The following is a 17,599-nucleotide window of genomic DNA, read 5'->3' on the forward strand; positions in this document are numbered from 1 at the left end:
ATCAAGAAGATTGAGCGTTTTAGTCGTTAATTGTTCAATAATTTGAACTTGTTTGGTCTTCTTTTGGACCGTCCTTTTCAATGCCACGGGACGGACAGAAGCAGCCCCGCTCCCCATGTGCCTCGACACACCTCCACCAGAGTTTGCACCAGCGTCCGAGGAAGTTGAAGTAGTGGTATGTGCTGCAACGTCACGTTCTCCAAGGGAATCAGTTATTTCGGGTGACCTTCCGGACAAAGACATGTTCCCCGGAGATTCTTGGCTGTCCATTATGCTGTCTTCTACTTCCTCTCCAATACTGTCCACCGTGGTGTCACCATCGTTAAGGTCCGGAGGTGTTTGGGCACAGACGTTGCTTTCTGTTCTGCAGACCAAAAGAAAAACCAAAGGTTACAAAAATACAAATCATGACGTCAAGCAACACTAATTTTTAATATTATCTACCACCTCAAACTCCGGCTTCCCAATATGAACTGCAGCTGGTCTCCATAGGGCACCCTCTTCCTTGGCGGCGAGCTGCCACTAGGAGTCTTGAGCGATTTCAGATATCTGTCTGTGACAGACCGCCATCTCGTCTTCACATCGCCCACTGAAAATTAAGATTTTTAAAATAAAACATTCCAAATCAATTCTTCTTACATTTTATAAAAAAAGGAAAGAAATTGATACTTACAAATCTGTGTTTGCTGCTGTGTTGGGAGATTCGGCCACTCTGGAAAGAGAGCGGTTACTATTTTGGGCCAGGCATCACGTTTTGCCCCCTTGTACTTTTCGCTTGACCGGTCCCAGACCTCAGGGTGTTGTTCAATCTACAAAATAAAAGATAACAAGGGAAAAACTAAAATTAATTGTGGGCTAAAATAAATACACGGTTATCTACATTAGCATATTGTATATACAGTAGTATATTCCCCAGCCATGTAGTATATTCCCCAGCCACGTAACATAGTGCCCAGCCATGTAGTATATTGCCCAGCCACGTAACATAGTGCCCAGCCATGTAGTATATTGCCCAGCCACGTAACATTGTGCCCAGCCATGTAGTATATTCCCCAGCCACGTAACATATATCCCAGCCACGTAGTATATTGCCCAGCCACGTAACATAGTGCCCAGCCATGTAGTATATTGCCCAGCCACGGAATATATTGCCCAGCCACGTAGTATATTGCCCAGCCACGTAGTATATTGCCCAGCCATTTAGTATATTGCCCAGCCACGTAACATAGTGCCCAGCCATGTAGTATATTGCCCAGCCACGTAACATAGTGCCCAGCCACGTAACATAGTGCCCAGCCATGTAGTATATTGCCCAGCCACGTAACATTGTGCCCAGCCATGTAGTATATTCCCCAGCCACGTAACATATATCCCAGCCACGTAGTATATTGCCCAGCCACGTAACATAGTGCCCAGCCATGTAGTATATTGCCCAGCCACGGAATATATTGCCCAGCCACGTAGTATATTGCCCAGCCATTTAGTATATTGCCCAGCCACGTAACATATATCCCAGCCACGTAGTATATTGCCCAGCCATTTAGTATATTGCCCAGCCACGTAACATATATCCCAGCCACGTAGTATATTGCCCAGCCATTTAGTATATTGCCCAGCCACGTCACATAGTGCCCAGCCACGTAGTATATTAATGAAATAAAGACACCTAGTTTTAGACCATATTTTATTATTGTGGTAATCCAAGGGTTAAAAAAAAAATTGGTTTACAATGGAACAGGTGCAAGTGCACCTGTCCCGTTGTAAACATTACTGCTGATGACATATATCATCTCTGCGCAGCCTCACCGGCTGAACGGAGATGAACTGATAGCATGGGAAAATTTTCCCACACTCCAGAGTTCACCTCCGGTCAGCCGGGGAGTCCGCGCAGCTGCAGTGACTACTGAACGAGTTCCCCCGAACAGCGCGAGCTGCGTTCGGGAGAACTCGGTATACAGTGAACGGGATCGCTTTACGATCCCGTTCATTGTATCGGCGGCCGCGGTTTAGAGCAGCCGCATGTTATGTGGCTGCTCTAAACTCAAGATCATCGTGGGACAATCGTTTAATTGGATGCTGCGGAGGGTAGGTATACGTTGTGGTTTGTTTTTTTAATTTTTTCTGACGAGGGAATCATGGAATTGGGCGTTTAGGTGAGTATGGGTTTGTTTTTTTATTTTAGGTGGCGATCGCCGGGGACAGGTAATTATAAGGTAACCACTGGCCACCAATGAAGTTGTACATTTTATTATTATTTTTTCCACTGTCCACCAATGAAAATAAATAATAATTTATATATAATTTCCACTGGCCACCAATGATAATACACTGGCCACCAATGATAATACACTGGCCACCAATGATAATTATTATACACTGGCCACCAATGATAATACACTGGCCACCAATGAGAATTATTATACACTGGCCACCAATGAGAATTAAGTTTAGGGGTGAATAGGGGTAAATAATTTTGTTTATTAGGGGGAATGCGCCCGTAACCACTGTTCACCAATGACCGTAATTTTAGGGGACATTTGATGGGGGAAATTGTTGGGACATTAGGGGGAGGGGGCTACAATACAAATAAAGTACATAACAGCAGGGACAGTTGGATGGGAAATACTGCTCCCATCGAGCTGAGCCTGCTGCAACGACTTGGAGGGAACAGACATCGGCCGATGAGACTAGTCTCATCGGCCGCTGTCCGAACACACGCGCACACACATATATACACAGACACACACATATATACACATATACACACACACTTACCACACTTATCATCTGCACCACATCCAGCCTCATCCGATCATACCCCTCCATGTCGGCAGCCATAATACAGGAAGACGGGAATGGTGTGGGAGTTTCCTCTTCCTGGATTATGGGATGCGCATGAATGGCATGATGGGATAGCTTATGGGATGTCACTTCCTGTAGTTTTCCCGGAAATAAACGCTAGAAATCCGCAAATTTTTATATGATTGCGGATTTCTAGCGTTTCAATGCAAGTCTATGGATGCGGGAAATCAGCGATTCCGCAAAAATAATGAACATGTTGCTTTTTTTTCCGCAATTCGTTTTTTTTGCGGAAAAAAACGCTACATTAGCACAATTTTTGCGGAATCAATACAAACGATTGGGAACCATATGTTAGCGTTTTTTCACGTTTTTATCGCGATTTTATTGCGGTAAAAACGCAAAAAAAACCTGAACGTGTGCACATAGCCTCACTGTGTCACCTCTATTTTCCTGTGTGTCCCCTCCCCCACTGTTTCATCTCTATTTTCCTGTGTGTCCCCTCCCCCACTGTTTCATCTCTATTTTTCTGTGGGCCCCCTACCCCACTGTTTCACCTCTATTTTCCTGTGTGTCCCCTCCCCCACTGTTTCAGCTCTATTTTCCTGTGTGTCCCCTCCCCCACTGTTTCATCTCTATTTTCCTGTGTGTCCCCTCCCCCACTGTTTCATCTCTATTTTTCTGTGGGCCCCCTACCCCACTGTTTCACCTCTATTTTCCTGTGTGTCCCCTCCCCCACTGTTTCAGCTCTATTTTCCTGTGTGTCCCCTCCCTCACTGTGTCACCTCTATTTTCCTGTGTGTCCCCTCCCCCACTGTTTCAGCTCTATTTTCCTGTGTGTCCCCTCCCTCACTGTGTCACCTCTATTTTCCTGTGTGTCCCCTCCCCCACTGTTTCAGCTCTATTTTCCTGTGGGCCCCCTCCCTCACTGTGTCACCTCTATTTTCCTGTGGGTCTACTCAGAGAGGAAAGGGGAGCCACAGTAAAATAGAGGTGGTTGACACAATGGGGGAGGGGACCCACAAGAAAATTAGAATATCACTGTGGGCCCCCTCCCCTATGTCACCTTTAGGATGCATGGGGCCCCCTCCCCTAACTGCCTCTGTGGCTGGAGATCTACTCAGGGTGCAGGCATCATATAGTTATTTACTTACAGTCACAGTGACTGCAGCAATCAGACTCCCTCTGCTCCACTGCACAATACATGGCCATGCCGTGTGCTGCTTGGGTAGGACTGCTGACCAATCACAGCACAGCTCCTTGCCTGAGCTGTGCTGTGAGCTCACACAAAAAAAACTAACGCTGATTGGCTGAATTGCAGCCAATCAGCGTTTACACTGCTGCCCAGGGCTTTGTGGAAGAGGAGCAGAGATACGCAGCACAGGAAACAGGTGACTGCAGGACAGCTGTGGTGTGTGTGTCTCCTCTCAGCCTCAGCCTCACAGTCAGCTGTTCCTCTGACTGTGCTGGCTGAAGTGAGGGTCGGCACCCACACACAGCTCTCCTGGCAGAGTAATGGCAGCGGCAGCAGGTGATGTGAAGGAGCTGCGCCTGCACTTCCCATCACCTGTGCAGTCTGCCAGCCGGTGCAGACTATACAATAAAGTGCGCACTGCTGGGCGAAGGCAATGAGCATGCATGGCAGGCACAAATGAAGGAGGCAGGAGCTGGGGGGTGGGGCCCACCGGAGGATTCTCCGGTGTCTCGGTGCCCCAGTCCGACCCTGCCGACTATACAATAAAGTGCGCACTGCTGGGCGCAGGCTATGAGCATGCAGGGCAGGCACAAATGAAGGAGGCAGGAGCTGGGGGACGGGGCCCATCGGAGGATTCTCCGGTGTCTCGGTGCCCAAGTCCGACCCTGCCCAAACCCCAGTAAATTTCAAGTCCCCGATAGTGTCATATGAATTGTAGGATGGGGTGGACACTATCCGGAACTTATCACCCTCCTCCATCACCTACTGCATTTTACATCCACATTTAACATCCTCCTCCTGTTCCCCTTACTCACATCCCAATCCCCGCCCCCTCGTTATCCTCTCACCCACCTCTCTCATTATCCTCTTCCCTAGATCCCTCATTGTCCTTCTTTTGTCATCACTGGTAACTTTCTAGATAACACAGGTGTGTGGTGCACTGATGTCATCAAGCCATGTACCTGTGTCACAAAGAAAGCCCTGGTTGGGAAGCTGAGGACTGATTCCTGCAGCTCCCCTGCCACCGCTGCCATTTTTCCTGTAGGAAGCAGAGATGCAGGATCTCTCTCTGCCCGGCACTCTGCACATTGCCCTCATTATTACTGCCCTGCGAGAGCCACCTCCAGCTCTGGGCCCCGGTGCAGCTGCATTGGCTATATGTCCGCCCCTGTGTGCTCCACACATTATTATGCATATTCCCTGTGTGGGAACAGAACATACCCTTAATGTAACAGTTACATACCATTTGATGAATGTAATTTTTTCTTGTATATGGATTCAGTTAGATGCAACACATTTTTATGAATCTGCTATCTTTTTAAAGACTGTTTTTTCATGCATGAGTTAAGTTCATATTTTTTTTTCTTTTGATAGCAAAACGAAGACTGACATTGATTTCTATAAAATAAAAATGTTTATTGGACCATGACGTACAGACAGTTAATTACCATATACTCAATAGCTATATTTATATACACAGATTTATTTCATTCCAAGCTCCATTGGTGGAGTTATACTGCGTAACCTTTATTCCAGTGTTACCATGAACTCTTTACTCTGAAGTAGTGTTATTTTTCAGAAAAAACAGTTTTAAAAGTTCATAAGTGTCTGAGTTGAATAGAAGTGTCACACAGATATGAGCTATATGGGAATGTTTTTCCAAACCCGAATACTTTTTAAAACCATAACCCCATGATATAGAAGGGTTAATGCTTTGCCTTTAATTGCCTTTTGCCTTTAATTGCTAGAATGTATTCTTATTACACTGTAGTCTGTTAGTCTCCTCTTCAAGGATTTTATACTTCTTATCTTACATGTTTTCAATAGTCAGCAAACAGCATGTTCTGGGTACGTGGGAAATAAAGGTCAGCATGACCCTGGTAACAAGGGGGGCTATATGAATTACATTGAGAGTTACATTTCTTGTAAATGGTATAAAATACTGCCTCTTGCTGCATTACATCAGAGAAAAGTGACTTTGCTCACAGAACGTGTGCGATTTCCTTTTTTCTCCAAGCGCTTGTAAATGATGGGTGTAACCTCCTGATTTGGCCTCACTGGTGATCTGGCATGTCTGACATTGGGTCAACTCAGAACGCAAACAGCCAATTCATCAAAACATATTTTATTGGAATCAAGGAGCCTATCTTTATTCTATCATTATTTTATATCTATGGCAGCATGAACCTGCTGACAAATTCCTTTTAAGGTAAATAGAGTTTGGAGCAAGAAGTTCAATATTAAAAATCTTAAATAAGAAAAGATAAAAAGAAAAGAAAAGCAGAGTTCTCATCAGATTTCCCACCAGCCTCAATTTAAAGGTTGGAAAAATCTACAGTCTGTATCTCTTTATGTTCTTCCTTTATTTCTGAGTATCGTCCAATAATTCATCCAACAGTTCTGTTAATTTTCTGTTTGGATTTTGCTTTTTGTATGTTCTGAACATTTGTCGAGGATGAGTTCTTTACTGGGTCTTGGTGGAATTGCCGGTTGGGCTTTATTTTCCACTTCATGTTGTTCGTCTATAAATAAAAGAAGACAATACATAAAGTTATTGGCAACATTAAAAATGCAGAAAAACACTTTTATGGGGTGAGGCTTAAATTAAGATAATTTAATTTGGTTTCTCCTACGGTATCTGTTGGTTCCCAGCCATGTATGGTAATAGGCTCACCGCTATTTTGTTCTTTGCTTGTACATTCCCCGTTTCACTCTGCTGAAATTAGCTAACCAGACTGCCTAATCTACAGCTTGTATTGTGTTAGGCTGTGGTTAGATTTTTTCTTAATATTAAATAATATGTTTAATGCAAGACTTCAGCAGTCATAATTCTACATGTGCTTACCAATCATCATAGATTTCAAAGCATCAGTAGATGGTTTACGTTGTTTGAAATATTTCTTGCTATTCCTTCTGTAAGTATCTTGGCTGATTTCTTTACGCTTTTGTGCGTGGATACTATTAGCATTTGAAATTGTTCTCCTGCAAGAGAAATGAAACTTTTTCAATATATTTTTTAAAATTATAAAATAGGCATACATCTATAGAAAAAACACACATTATTATTGTCCTCTGGACATTGAACACATAAGCTATCAGATGAGGGGGTAAATGGGAAGGAGAGATAAATATTTGTTTGGAGAGGGTTGGCGATTGGGGATAGCGAAAAGGAGTAAGGGTAAGCATACTGACAGAGTGTTATTTAGGAATATTAATAAAAGGGAAGGTGCAGTTTAATTTAAGTTCTTACCTTTTATTCACTGCTGGTACATTTCTAATATGCACTTAACAAGCTGCACTTAAAGGAGCTGCACACATATACCACCATAGCATTTACAAAAAAAAGTGTGATTTTGTTATGTGCAGTAATATTTGATGATGGAGAAAACATTATTACCTGTGATAAAACTGAATTATATGCAATTACAACAAATTAATTATGCTTTTGTTATAGATCTAAAATAGAATAAAAAAGGACGTTTTTAAACCTCACAATTTTGCTGGGAATCCTATCATAATAAACAGTAATAGCCAGACTCATAGAAGGGGGATGAGGCGCATAAGACCAGCACATGATGTTTGAAAGAAATAGAATATATTTTAACAGGAGATGTTGTTGGCCAACTTTTGAGAAAATATATTTTTATTGCCATTTCAATTTTGTCTGTTTAGTTTTTACCTCCGAGGTGGCAAGCTCTTGGTCTGTTTTCCATTTGCAGCAGGAGCATCTCCAGACTTTTGAAGGTACATTGCAGGAAAGTAGCCAGTTATGCTGCCACTCCTGGAAAGAAAAAGAATATTTACTGAACTAAGAGGAAATTTTAATTATATGAGTCGTACAGTAGGTACTGATAGATGGGTTTTCTGGGTATACAGATTGTTAAAACATTGTAAAGTCTGTGAGAAATGAAGAAACTTCATAATTTTCTTGCTTTTAAAATTTTGTCCTGTCCCTGAGTTCTCCCATGTGGTCATGTGGCCTCCTGCTCTTGACTTCTTGCTACTGTCAATTCAAAGCACAGATTACAGAGATTTCCAGTCTGTGCTTTAAAAATAACATCACTTGCCAGCCATGCACAGACCTGTTTACAAGTTCTGATTAGCAATGTCCTGGGTGGCGTGATTCTCACAAGTTGTGAGTTACTGGGTAAGTATACAAGGTGGAAAGACAAAACCCATAAAGCTAGAACACAGCTGTATAAAGTATATGACTCATGCCTTCTTTACATCCGGCTTTAGAAACTATAAAATCATCCTTCTTAGCACAATACAAGTGTTCTTCCCAATCCACAATGGCTGTCATATTGTAAGACAAGATACCCATAGCAAGTTATAATAATGTTGAATAAACTTTTTTTATGATACTCAGGATGGTGATTTGTAGGTGGAGTGAGCAGACAGAGGGTGGGAGTGTGTGGGGTGTATGCAAGTCTGGTACAGAAGGTAGAGCAATGCATTTTATGAAATGTTGCTTATAGGCATAATGGGACAGTTCATAATATAAACATTACATGCCACAAGGATGGCTGGTAGGGGTTGGAGGATTAAGTGGTACTAAATAAAAGAAGAATTGTAACAATAGGGATTAGGGTCTCATAACAGGGACGACCATATCATTTTTTTTGTGTTTGGAAAACCCCTTTAATTCCTAATTTAAGAAGGTTTTCTTTTAGAAAGCAATTAAATATTTTCAGGGCATGCCATTACTTCATGATATGTGTTGCTCAAACCTCTAGGACTCACACTAATTTTGCAAATAAAGTTGGACATAGTGCTAGATTGGAGCTGTATCATCTTCTAAGATTTTCCTGTACAGCATCCCTCCAGTTCACCCTAAATGGGGCTTGTTGTGCTTGTGAGCACAATGACACTAAACAAGCATCAAATTCACTTCATTCTTAAAAGGGTTGTCCACTACTAGGACAACCCCTTGTTGATCTGAATGTTTGGCGCTGATAAAATAAAAACACTTATAATCACTTCCCTTGCCATTCCAGTGGTGTCAGCACTTGCATTGCCGGAGCTCTAGTGCGTCAATGTCCACGCTTACGGACAAATCAAACATCAAGCGGAAGTCAGAGAGCTTGTAGAGGTGACAGAGATCAGTCCAATCATAAAATTATGTCATATTGAAGGAATATGCTATTGCTGTGCAAGAAATGAAGGTTGAGGTTGGAATTATAAAGTAGGCATATGATGCTTTTTTACTGTTTAATAGTTAAAAGGATTGTCCCTTTTCATCTTTTTACCTGCAAATATGTTCAAAGTGGCTGTCAAGACGAACTTATTAGCTTAGCTTAGTGGGCCGGATTCTTTCCTATACCCAGTGTTCCTGAAGGGGGATGCCCACACGACAAAATATGGCCGTTCCCGACCATCAAAAAGTATAATCATAAACACACATAAAACACTTCACACGAAACAGTCCAAACCCCTTTTTTCTTCTCCTATGCACGACGTTCTCTTTTGTTAGGAACTGTTGGTCAGGTATACTGTGTGACCTGAATGGAGTGTCCATGTCCATTATAGGTGGGGTAACAGGCCCCCATATAGCAACTGACTACTGAAAAATATGGAACACTTGCTGAGTACGGATAACACTGACTCAGGGAATGGCCTCTATAACACAGCTATGCAGAAAAATACAGGAGAAGAAGGGAAATACCTGGGAACACCTGGAAGTGTCCACTACTTCATCTTCTTTTTCCAGGCTTCCCAGGTGTTAAGGGATGGAGGTCGGTCCCACCTTCATGGTTGGTCTGAATGTCTCTGCCTTCCTTGGTCGTTCTCCAATAGACCTGTCCCAGAGATAAATATTTGAGCAAATACGTTGCCAGTAAGGCAGATGCTGGTACAGGTACCGGCCACTGGGGACACTTCGGCGCCAAGGTGTTGGTTACCTTCGGCCCAAACAGGGGTTTGGGTAGCAGCACTCTCCTTCTTTGGGGCCCTGGGATGTTTTGGTCCTCTGTACATGGGCTGAGACTGTGGGTGCTGGCACTTGTGGTGGTGGGACCTCTCAAAATCTACTTCATCCTCCAACTTTAAGATCTCACTTAAGGCTGGCCATGTAACACCACGGCGTACCAGCCTTTCCTGCACCACACTTTTCAGAGCTATATCTTCTCTCACACTTACAGGCTGTGAAGACAGTAGAACAAAGCCTCCCTCTTAACCATTGCCCAGTTGACATATACTTCATCTCCAGTCCCCTGCTCCTTAATGAATCCAGACCATTTTATATAATTAAAGTCCATGACCTGGCCCCCTGTGCATTGCTCTTTTTGGGCCTGGCAGCCATTCCTGGGTTAAAGCATCAGCCCGCATGCGCTTCTCCATGACATCTGGGAGCTCCTGCAGCCACTGGAACCCAGGGAAAGTCGGTCTCCCAGGAATTGAGGGTTCCCACTGCCCTCTATCCCAATAGAAGAGTTTGGGCTTAGCCCATCTCAGGGGGTGGGGCTTCCTCCTCCTCTTCTCCCTCGATTTCTAGGAATAGGTCGGACGGCCCAGCAGGCAAACACTGACTTGGAAATGATGCATCTTCCAAGACCAGCATTGGGTCCTCCTCTGGCATCAACCTCCAGTAAACTAACCGGACCTCATGCTGGATCAGGTCTACCACAGCGGCAGCATTGACTTCCACTGAATCACCACAAATAATGGTGACTCAAGTTCCTCGGTCTTGCTAGGGATCATTATGGCTGCGACTCCTGGGGTAGTAAAGAAGATGGTCTCTTCATCAGAAGATGTAATCATCTTTTCTGTGGTATTGAAATGACTGACATTCAGTTCATTACAGGAAAGTCCAGTCTTGTGTCTTCACTGCGCTAATGCTGTAAGCAAAATGGCGGCAGTGAGTCAGTTTCGGTGCACTTCCGGCTCCATAGCCTCCACCCTTCCAGTAATTGCACCAATAATGCGGCTGACACCTCTGCTGTTACTCCCTGGGACTTTAGATACACCCCCTTCCCTCGTCTTCTCTCCTGCTGAACCACGCCTGCTTCTGCTCCACTCCACCTCCTCTGGGTTGGATCTTAGATCTGGATCACCTCTTGGAGGTCATCTCTATGGTGGGCCGGGCACACTGTTTTCATGCCATTGGATGCTGACTGCTCCCACAAAAGGCAGATCTTCCCACCTTGGGCCATCAGTAGTCAGCATCTTGGAACTCACATTGCTGTCCTCCATCTCAGGAATCGTGCTGCGATCCACCATTTTGGAGCTCAAGTCGCTGTCTGAAATCTTGTTCGCCTTTAAAGTACTAAGTTTTCTGTTTTCTTATTTCTTCCTTTATCTTAATTTTCTAGGACTTGACACTGCACTCAGCACCATTTGAAGGGGGACACAGGGTCGGTTGCTATGGGCCAGAACTGAGTTCTCTTTGCCTGAAACTGCTCTTCCAAATAGGAATCAGAGTTGAGTGTAATGTGCTGTGGGGTGCTTTCTTTACTCACTTGTTGCTCGGGAGCTCTTCTTACCTCCCTGTCCATGTGACCAGTTACAGCTACAGATATGATAGGAAACCTTAGGTCCAACTCAACAGATTCAGCTTTACTGTACAATTCAGTTACATGTGGTTGCGGCACCCAGAGTGAGACAGAATCCCCTCAGGATGATATTCCCTTTGTTCCCTTTGTCCAGTGTACTATCAGTCCTTGACTCTGTTGTGCCCGACCTTCCACACCTCAATAGCTCCAGTTGGTACTAAGGACCTTCTATTCGGCCTAACAGCTTTGCTGAGGCCCACCATCCTCCCCTCTCACTGAGACCCAGCCGACATGTTTCTCAAAGGGGGGACAGATATATGGCACTCAATACCTCTTCTGGGCCCTAGGGCAAGACTGTTCCGATGTTCTCACGAAGCTTAAGATGTGTCCTCATATTGTTTGGAGACTTGCACTGACAAGATCTGCTGCATCTGCTTTCTTGGAACCTGTAGAACACTGTCACTATCTAGCACTTCTTTTGCACTCCACTCACACACTTGACTCTGAACTTGACTCTCTCGTAAATTCCACACTCACTAAAACAGGAAGGGCTCCCCTTGGGCTAATCCCAAGCTGTTAACTGTATACTCTCCTGTGTGATGCAAACTATATCCCTATCCTTTTTAATGGTTCCCCTAGTGGACAGACCCCCCTAATCCCCTGGAACGGCCTTTAGGCCTCCAGGAGAACCAAGACACAAACTGGCCATAAGGATTAAATGCAAAACTCTTTATCAAACATATAACATAACACATTATCATATAACACTATTCACATTAACTCCTTCCTGCCACAACGTATTTGTCTACTCCCCTACATTCCCATGAAACCTACAACTTGTGTACCTCCAATCTAAAGTCAAGTGACCACTGAGCATGGAGTGGGATAGGGAAGATGCAACTAGTAAAAACAAATTATAAACCTTATTGCCCTGCTCCTGTTGGGACGATGCAATGTAAAACCCTTTAACCCCTTAACGACCGCCGATACGCCTTTTAACGGCGGCAGTTAAGGGTACTTAAACCACAGCTGTGGAAAAAGTAAATAGCGCCCCCCAGAGTCGGATTTTCTCCGGGGTCTCGGCTGCCGGGGGTAGCCGAGACCCCAGAGAACATGATTCGGGCGGTTTTTTACCGACCCCGCTTTTGCGATCGCCGGTAATTAACCGTTTACCGGCGATCGCAAAAAACCCAAAAAACGCGATTTCCATTTTAATTTCTGTCCTCCGATGTGATCGCACATCAGAGGACAGAGAAATGGGGTCCCAGATAGCCCCCCAATACTCACCTGTCTCCCCCCGTGCTCCTCGTGGCTCCCGATGGGCGCTGCCATCCTTTTCCGGCAAAAAAATAGCAGGCGCATGCGCAGTGCGCCCGCCGGCCGGCATCGGGAGGATCTTTGGGGTCTCGGCTGCCGGGGGTACCCGAGACCCCAAAGAACATGATCGGGGTCGGTTATACCGACCCCTGTTTTGCGATCGCCGGTAATTAACTGTTTACCGGCGATCGCAAAAAAAAAAAAAGTGGTGTGTAATTCTCTGTCCTCTGATGTGATCGCACATCAGAGGACAGAGAAATAGGGGGATTCAGGGACCCTATTATACTTACCGGTGTCCCTGGGTCCTCCTGCGTCCTCTCCTTCCCGCCGGCATCTTCTTTGGGAAACAAAATGGCGGGCGCATGCGCAGTGTGCCCGCCATCTGTCGCCATCTGCCGGCCGGCAGGAGAAAGCAGTTGGGGCTAAAATTAGGGTTAGGGCTAGGGCTAGGGTTAGGGTTAGGGTTAGGGCTAGGGCTAGGGTTAGGGCTAGGGTTAGGGTTAGGGCTAGGGTTAGGGCTAAATTTAGGGTTAGGGCTAGGGTTAGGGCTAAATATAGGGTTAGGCTTCTTTCACACTTGCGTCGGTACGGGGCCGTCGCAATGCGTCGGCCCGACATACCGACGCACGTTGTGAAAATTGTGCACAACGTGGGCAGCGGATGCAGTTTTTCAACGCATCCGCTGCCCAATCTATGTCCTGGGGAGGAGGGGGCGGAGTTACGGCCACGCATGCACGGTCGGAAATGGCGGACGCGACGTACAAAAAAAGTTACATTGAATGATTTTTTGTGCCGACGGTCCGCCAAAACACAACTGATCCAGTGCACGTCGCGATCCGTCGGCAATACAAGTCTAAGGGCAAAAAACGCATCCTGCGGGCACATTTGCAGGATCCGTTTTTTTGTCCAAAATGACGGATTGCGACGGATGCCAAACGACGCAAGTGTGAAAGTAGCCTTAGGGCTAGGGTTAGGTTGGGGCTAAAGTTAGGGCTAGGGTTAGGGTTGGAGCTAAAGTTATGGTTAGGGTTGGGGCTAAATTTAGGGTTAGGGTTAGGGCTAGTGTTGGGGCTAAAGTTAGGGCTAGGGTTGCGTCTAAAGTTAGGGCTAGGGTTGCGGCTAAAGTTAGGGTTAAAGTTGGGATTAGGGTTAGGGTTTGGATTAGGGTTGCATAAGGGTTACGCTTGGGATTAGGGATAGGTTTGGGATTAGGGTTAAGGTTAGGGTTGGGATTAGGGGTGTATTGGGATTAGGGTTAGGTTTGAAATTAGGGTTGAGATTAGGATTAGGGGTGTGTTGGATTTAGGGTTTTGATTAGGGTTATGGTTAGGGTTGACATTAGGGTTGTTTTGGGGTAAGGGTTGTGATTATCGTTAGGGTTGTGATTAGGATTATGGATCGGGTTGGGATTAGGGTTAGGGGTGTGTTGGGGTTAGGGTTGGAGTTAGAATTGGGGGGTTTCCACTGTTTAGGTACATCAGGGGGTCTCCAAACACGACAGCCAATTTTGCGCTCAAAAAGTCAAATGGTGTTCCCTCCCTTCTGAGCTCTGCCGTGGAGATCGCGGCGGCCATTTTCCTGCAGCCGAGATGCGAACTCGGCTTCAGGAAAATGGCCGTCGAGATCGCCATCTGCGCACGCGCGGCATCCCGCGGCCATTTTCCTGAAGCCCCGGGAAGCCGAGAAGAACCATCTGAGCACGCGCGGCCTCACAAAGATGGCCGCGCCCACCGATAAATGGCTGAATAGCACAGATCGCGCTATTTTCCTTGAAGCTGCGCAGTGGATTCGCCACTTGGACATGCGCACACCACTACGCCACCAACGGAGATCTGGGGGAGAAACAGCGCTGTCACCACGCCCATATGACCTGACCAGCGTGAGTGACAGCCCAAAATGGCGACTTTACAAAGGTATTTCAGCAGAATAGGTGGGGAATAAAGGCTCCAAAATACACTAATGTAAAGCTCAGCTCTGCCCCTATTTAACGCTATTTTTAGCTCTTCTTGAAAAAACGGGGTGACAGGTTCTCTTTCAAATGTGATGTGGTCCCTAAAAAAACATGGTGTTGTAAAAATGAGAAATTGCTGGTCAACTTTTAACCCTTATAACTCCCTAGCAAAAAAAAATTTTGTTTCCAAAATTGTGCTGATGTAAAGTAGACATGTGGGAAATGTTATTTATTAACTATTTTTCGTGACATATCTCTGATTTAAGGACATAAAAATATAAAGTTTGAAAATTGCAAAATTTTAAAAATTTTCGCCATATTTCCGTTTTTTTCATAAATAATCGCAAGTAACATCGAAGAAATGTTACCACTAACATGCAGTGCAATATTTCACAAAAAAACAATCTCAGAATCAGCGGGATCCGTTAAAGCGTTCCAGAGTTATAACCTCATAAAGTGACAGTGGTCAGAATTGTAAAAATTGGCTCGGTCATTAAGTGCAAAATTGGCTCTGTCACTAAGGGGTTAAAAAATAATTTGGACGAAAAATGTAAACAAATAAAATGCATGGTAAAACTCTAAAAGTAAAATTATTTAGGGTTACTAATTTCTAGATCATTGCTAATAACTTAACAATATTAATTTTTACCAGAGGTTTATACATACCTTACAACCCACCAACCATCAAGAAGCTTGTGGATGACTTCAACAGTTTCTCCTTCTTGCATGGATAATTCATCTTCTAAATCTCCTGAATAAGCTCTTGTCGAGACATGCAGTTCACCTGTATGCACACATGGTCCAACAAACATGAAAGTTCTGAAAAGTCCTGGTATAGTACATAGATTAGCATCTTCTACAGATGAGAATAATGATGACAAGCAACCACTAGCATTATCACCTGTTAGTGTTACAGTACATGCGTTTAGTGATGAGCCAGCATGCTCGGATAACACCTTATCCAAGCATGCTCGCCCATCACTACGGATGTGATGCCTAATAGGCTAATACCCATCAGTGCACTGCGATCTCATTGCCGAGTGCTAATGGGCTCCCAGAGTGAAAGCCCTACCTCTGACAGGCTTCTCACTAAAATCATGTCAAGATCCAGGTGAAAGAGCAAAATTTTGATTGTATACCGCCAAGTAATAGTGCCTGAAGGGATTCATCTCCTTGCCATCACTGAGTTATACTATCGTCTCTCACAGGAATGACCCATTAACTATGACATCCTAATACGCTACATTTTCAGATTTACAGAAAAACAAGTTTAGAATAAATTTTTAAAGCTAGAGATCCTAAATACTTAAACTTATAGAGTGATTCCCATTTTTGTTATATAGTGCAGTATAGGCTATTATTAGTGAACTAGATGGTGGCCCGATTCTAACGCATCGGGTATTCTAGCATATGTATATATGTATGTATATAGCAGCCACATAGTATATAGCACAGGCCACGTCGTATATAGGAGCCATGTAGTATATAGCAGACACGCAGTCTATAACACAGCCATGTAGTATATAACACAGCTCACGTAATAAAAAACAGCCCACACAGTAAATAACACAGCCCACGTACTATATAGCAGTGTGGGCACCATATCCCTGTTAAAAAAAATAATTAAAATAAAAAATAGTTATATACTCACCCGCCGGTGTCCAGCGAAGCTGTCACGATACGCGCGCTGCTGCCGCCAGCTTCCTTTCCCAGAGATGCATTGCGAAATTACCCAGATGACTTAGCGGTCTCGTGAGACCGCTAAGTCTTCTGGGTAATTTCGCAATGCATCTCTGGGAACAGAAGCTGGCGGCAGCCGCACGCGCATCGGCAGACGACGAAAGGTGAGAATAGCAGGTTTTTTGTTTTTTTAAATTATTTTTAACATTAGATCTTTTTATTATTGATGCTGCGTAGCATCAATAGTAAAAAGTTGGTTACACAGGGTTAATAGCAGCATTAACGGAGTGCGTTACCCGCGGCATAACACGGTCTGTTAACGCTGCCATTAACCCTGAGTCAGCGCTGACTGGAGGGGAGTATGGAGCGGGCGCCGGGTACTGACTGGATGGAAGTAGGGAGGGACTAATTCTCGGCCGGACTGTGCCTGTCGCTGATTGGTCACGGCCTGGTGGCCGCGACCAATCAGCGGTGCGGGATTTCCGGGACAGACAGACAGACAGAAAAACAGACAGAGACGGAAGTACCCCTTAGACAATTATATAGTAGATATTATATTTGTTTTGTGTATTTGTTGTGCATTCTTGTTTTAGCTGAAGTTTAATTTCTGGATTGTTTGACATCTTGATTACTTCTTCCCCTATGATATGGTTCTCCTAATGCAGACTACATTTCCCATGCTGCCCCCGCATTTGCAGTGTAGTCTCATCATATTGCTTTTGCTTCTATCTAGTGGCAGCCAGTGATAGATCAGTGACATAGAGATTCTACCTCCTGATATCTAATGCATAGTCTCACTGTATCTTATATGAAGTATACATCAGAATTTCAGTGTATCCTATGTGATGTATATAGCAAATCCCAGTGTATCCTATGTGATGTATATAGCAAATCCCAGTGTATCCTATGTGATGTATACAGTAGAGTCTCAGTGTATCTTATGTGATGTATACAGCAGTGTCAGCATATATACTATGTAATGTTTACTGCATAGTTTCAGTGTATTCTATGTGATGCATTCAGCCAAGTCTCACTGTGTCCTATATGAAATATACATCAGAATTTCAGTGTACTCTATGTGATGTATTTAGAAAATCCCAGTGTATCCTTTGCGATGTATACAGTTGAGTCTCAGAGTATCATATATGATGTATAAAGCAACGTTCC

The 17,599-nt window shown here is 44.4% G+C and overlaps 1 protein-coding gene across 1 annotated transcript in view; it reads right to left on the reverse strand.

Moving 5' to 3' along the window:
• Nucleotides 1-5,389: 5,389 nt before the first annotated feature.
• The window catches only part of NCF1 (neutrophil cytosolic factor 1), a 33,096-nt gene continuing 20,886 nt past the window's right edge, over nt 5,390-17,599 (reverse strand). The window contains exons 8-11 of the mRNA XM_069757441.1: nt 15,419-15,536; nt 7,674-7,775; nt 6,840-6,976; nt 5,390-6,516 (exon numbers count right to left, since the gene is read on the reverse strand). Of these exons, the coding sequence (XP_069613542.1) occupies nt 6,398-6,516; nt 6,840-6,976; nt 7,674-7,775; nt 15,419-15,536 (476 nt within the window). The 3' untranslated portion in view covers nt 5,390-6,397. The remainder of the gene's footprint in view (nt 6,517-6,839; nt 6,977-7,673; nt 7,776-15,418; nt 15,537-17,599) is intronic.

The sequence above is a fragment of the Ranitomeya imitator genome, chromosome 3 (assembly GCF_032444005.1).
Source record: "Ranitomeya imitator isolate aRanImi1 chromosome 3, aRanImi1.pri, whole genome shotgun sequence".
NCBI lineage: Eukaryota > Metazoa > Chordata > Amphibia > Anura > Dendrobatidae > Ranitomeya > Ranitomeya imitator.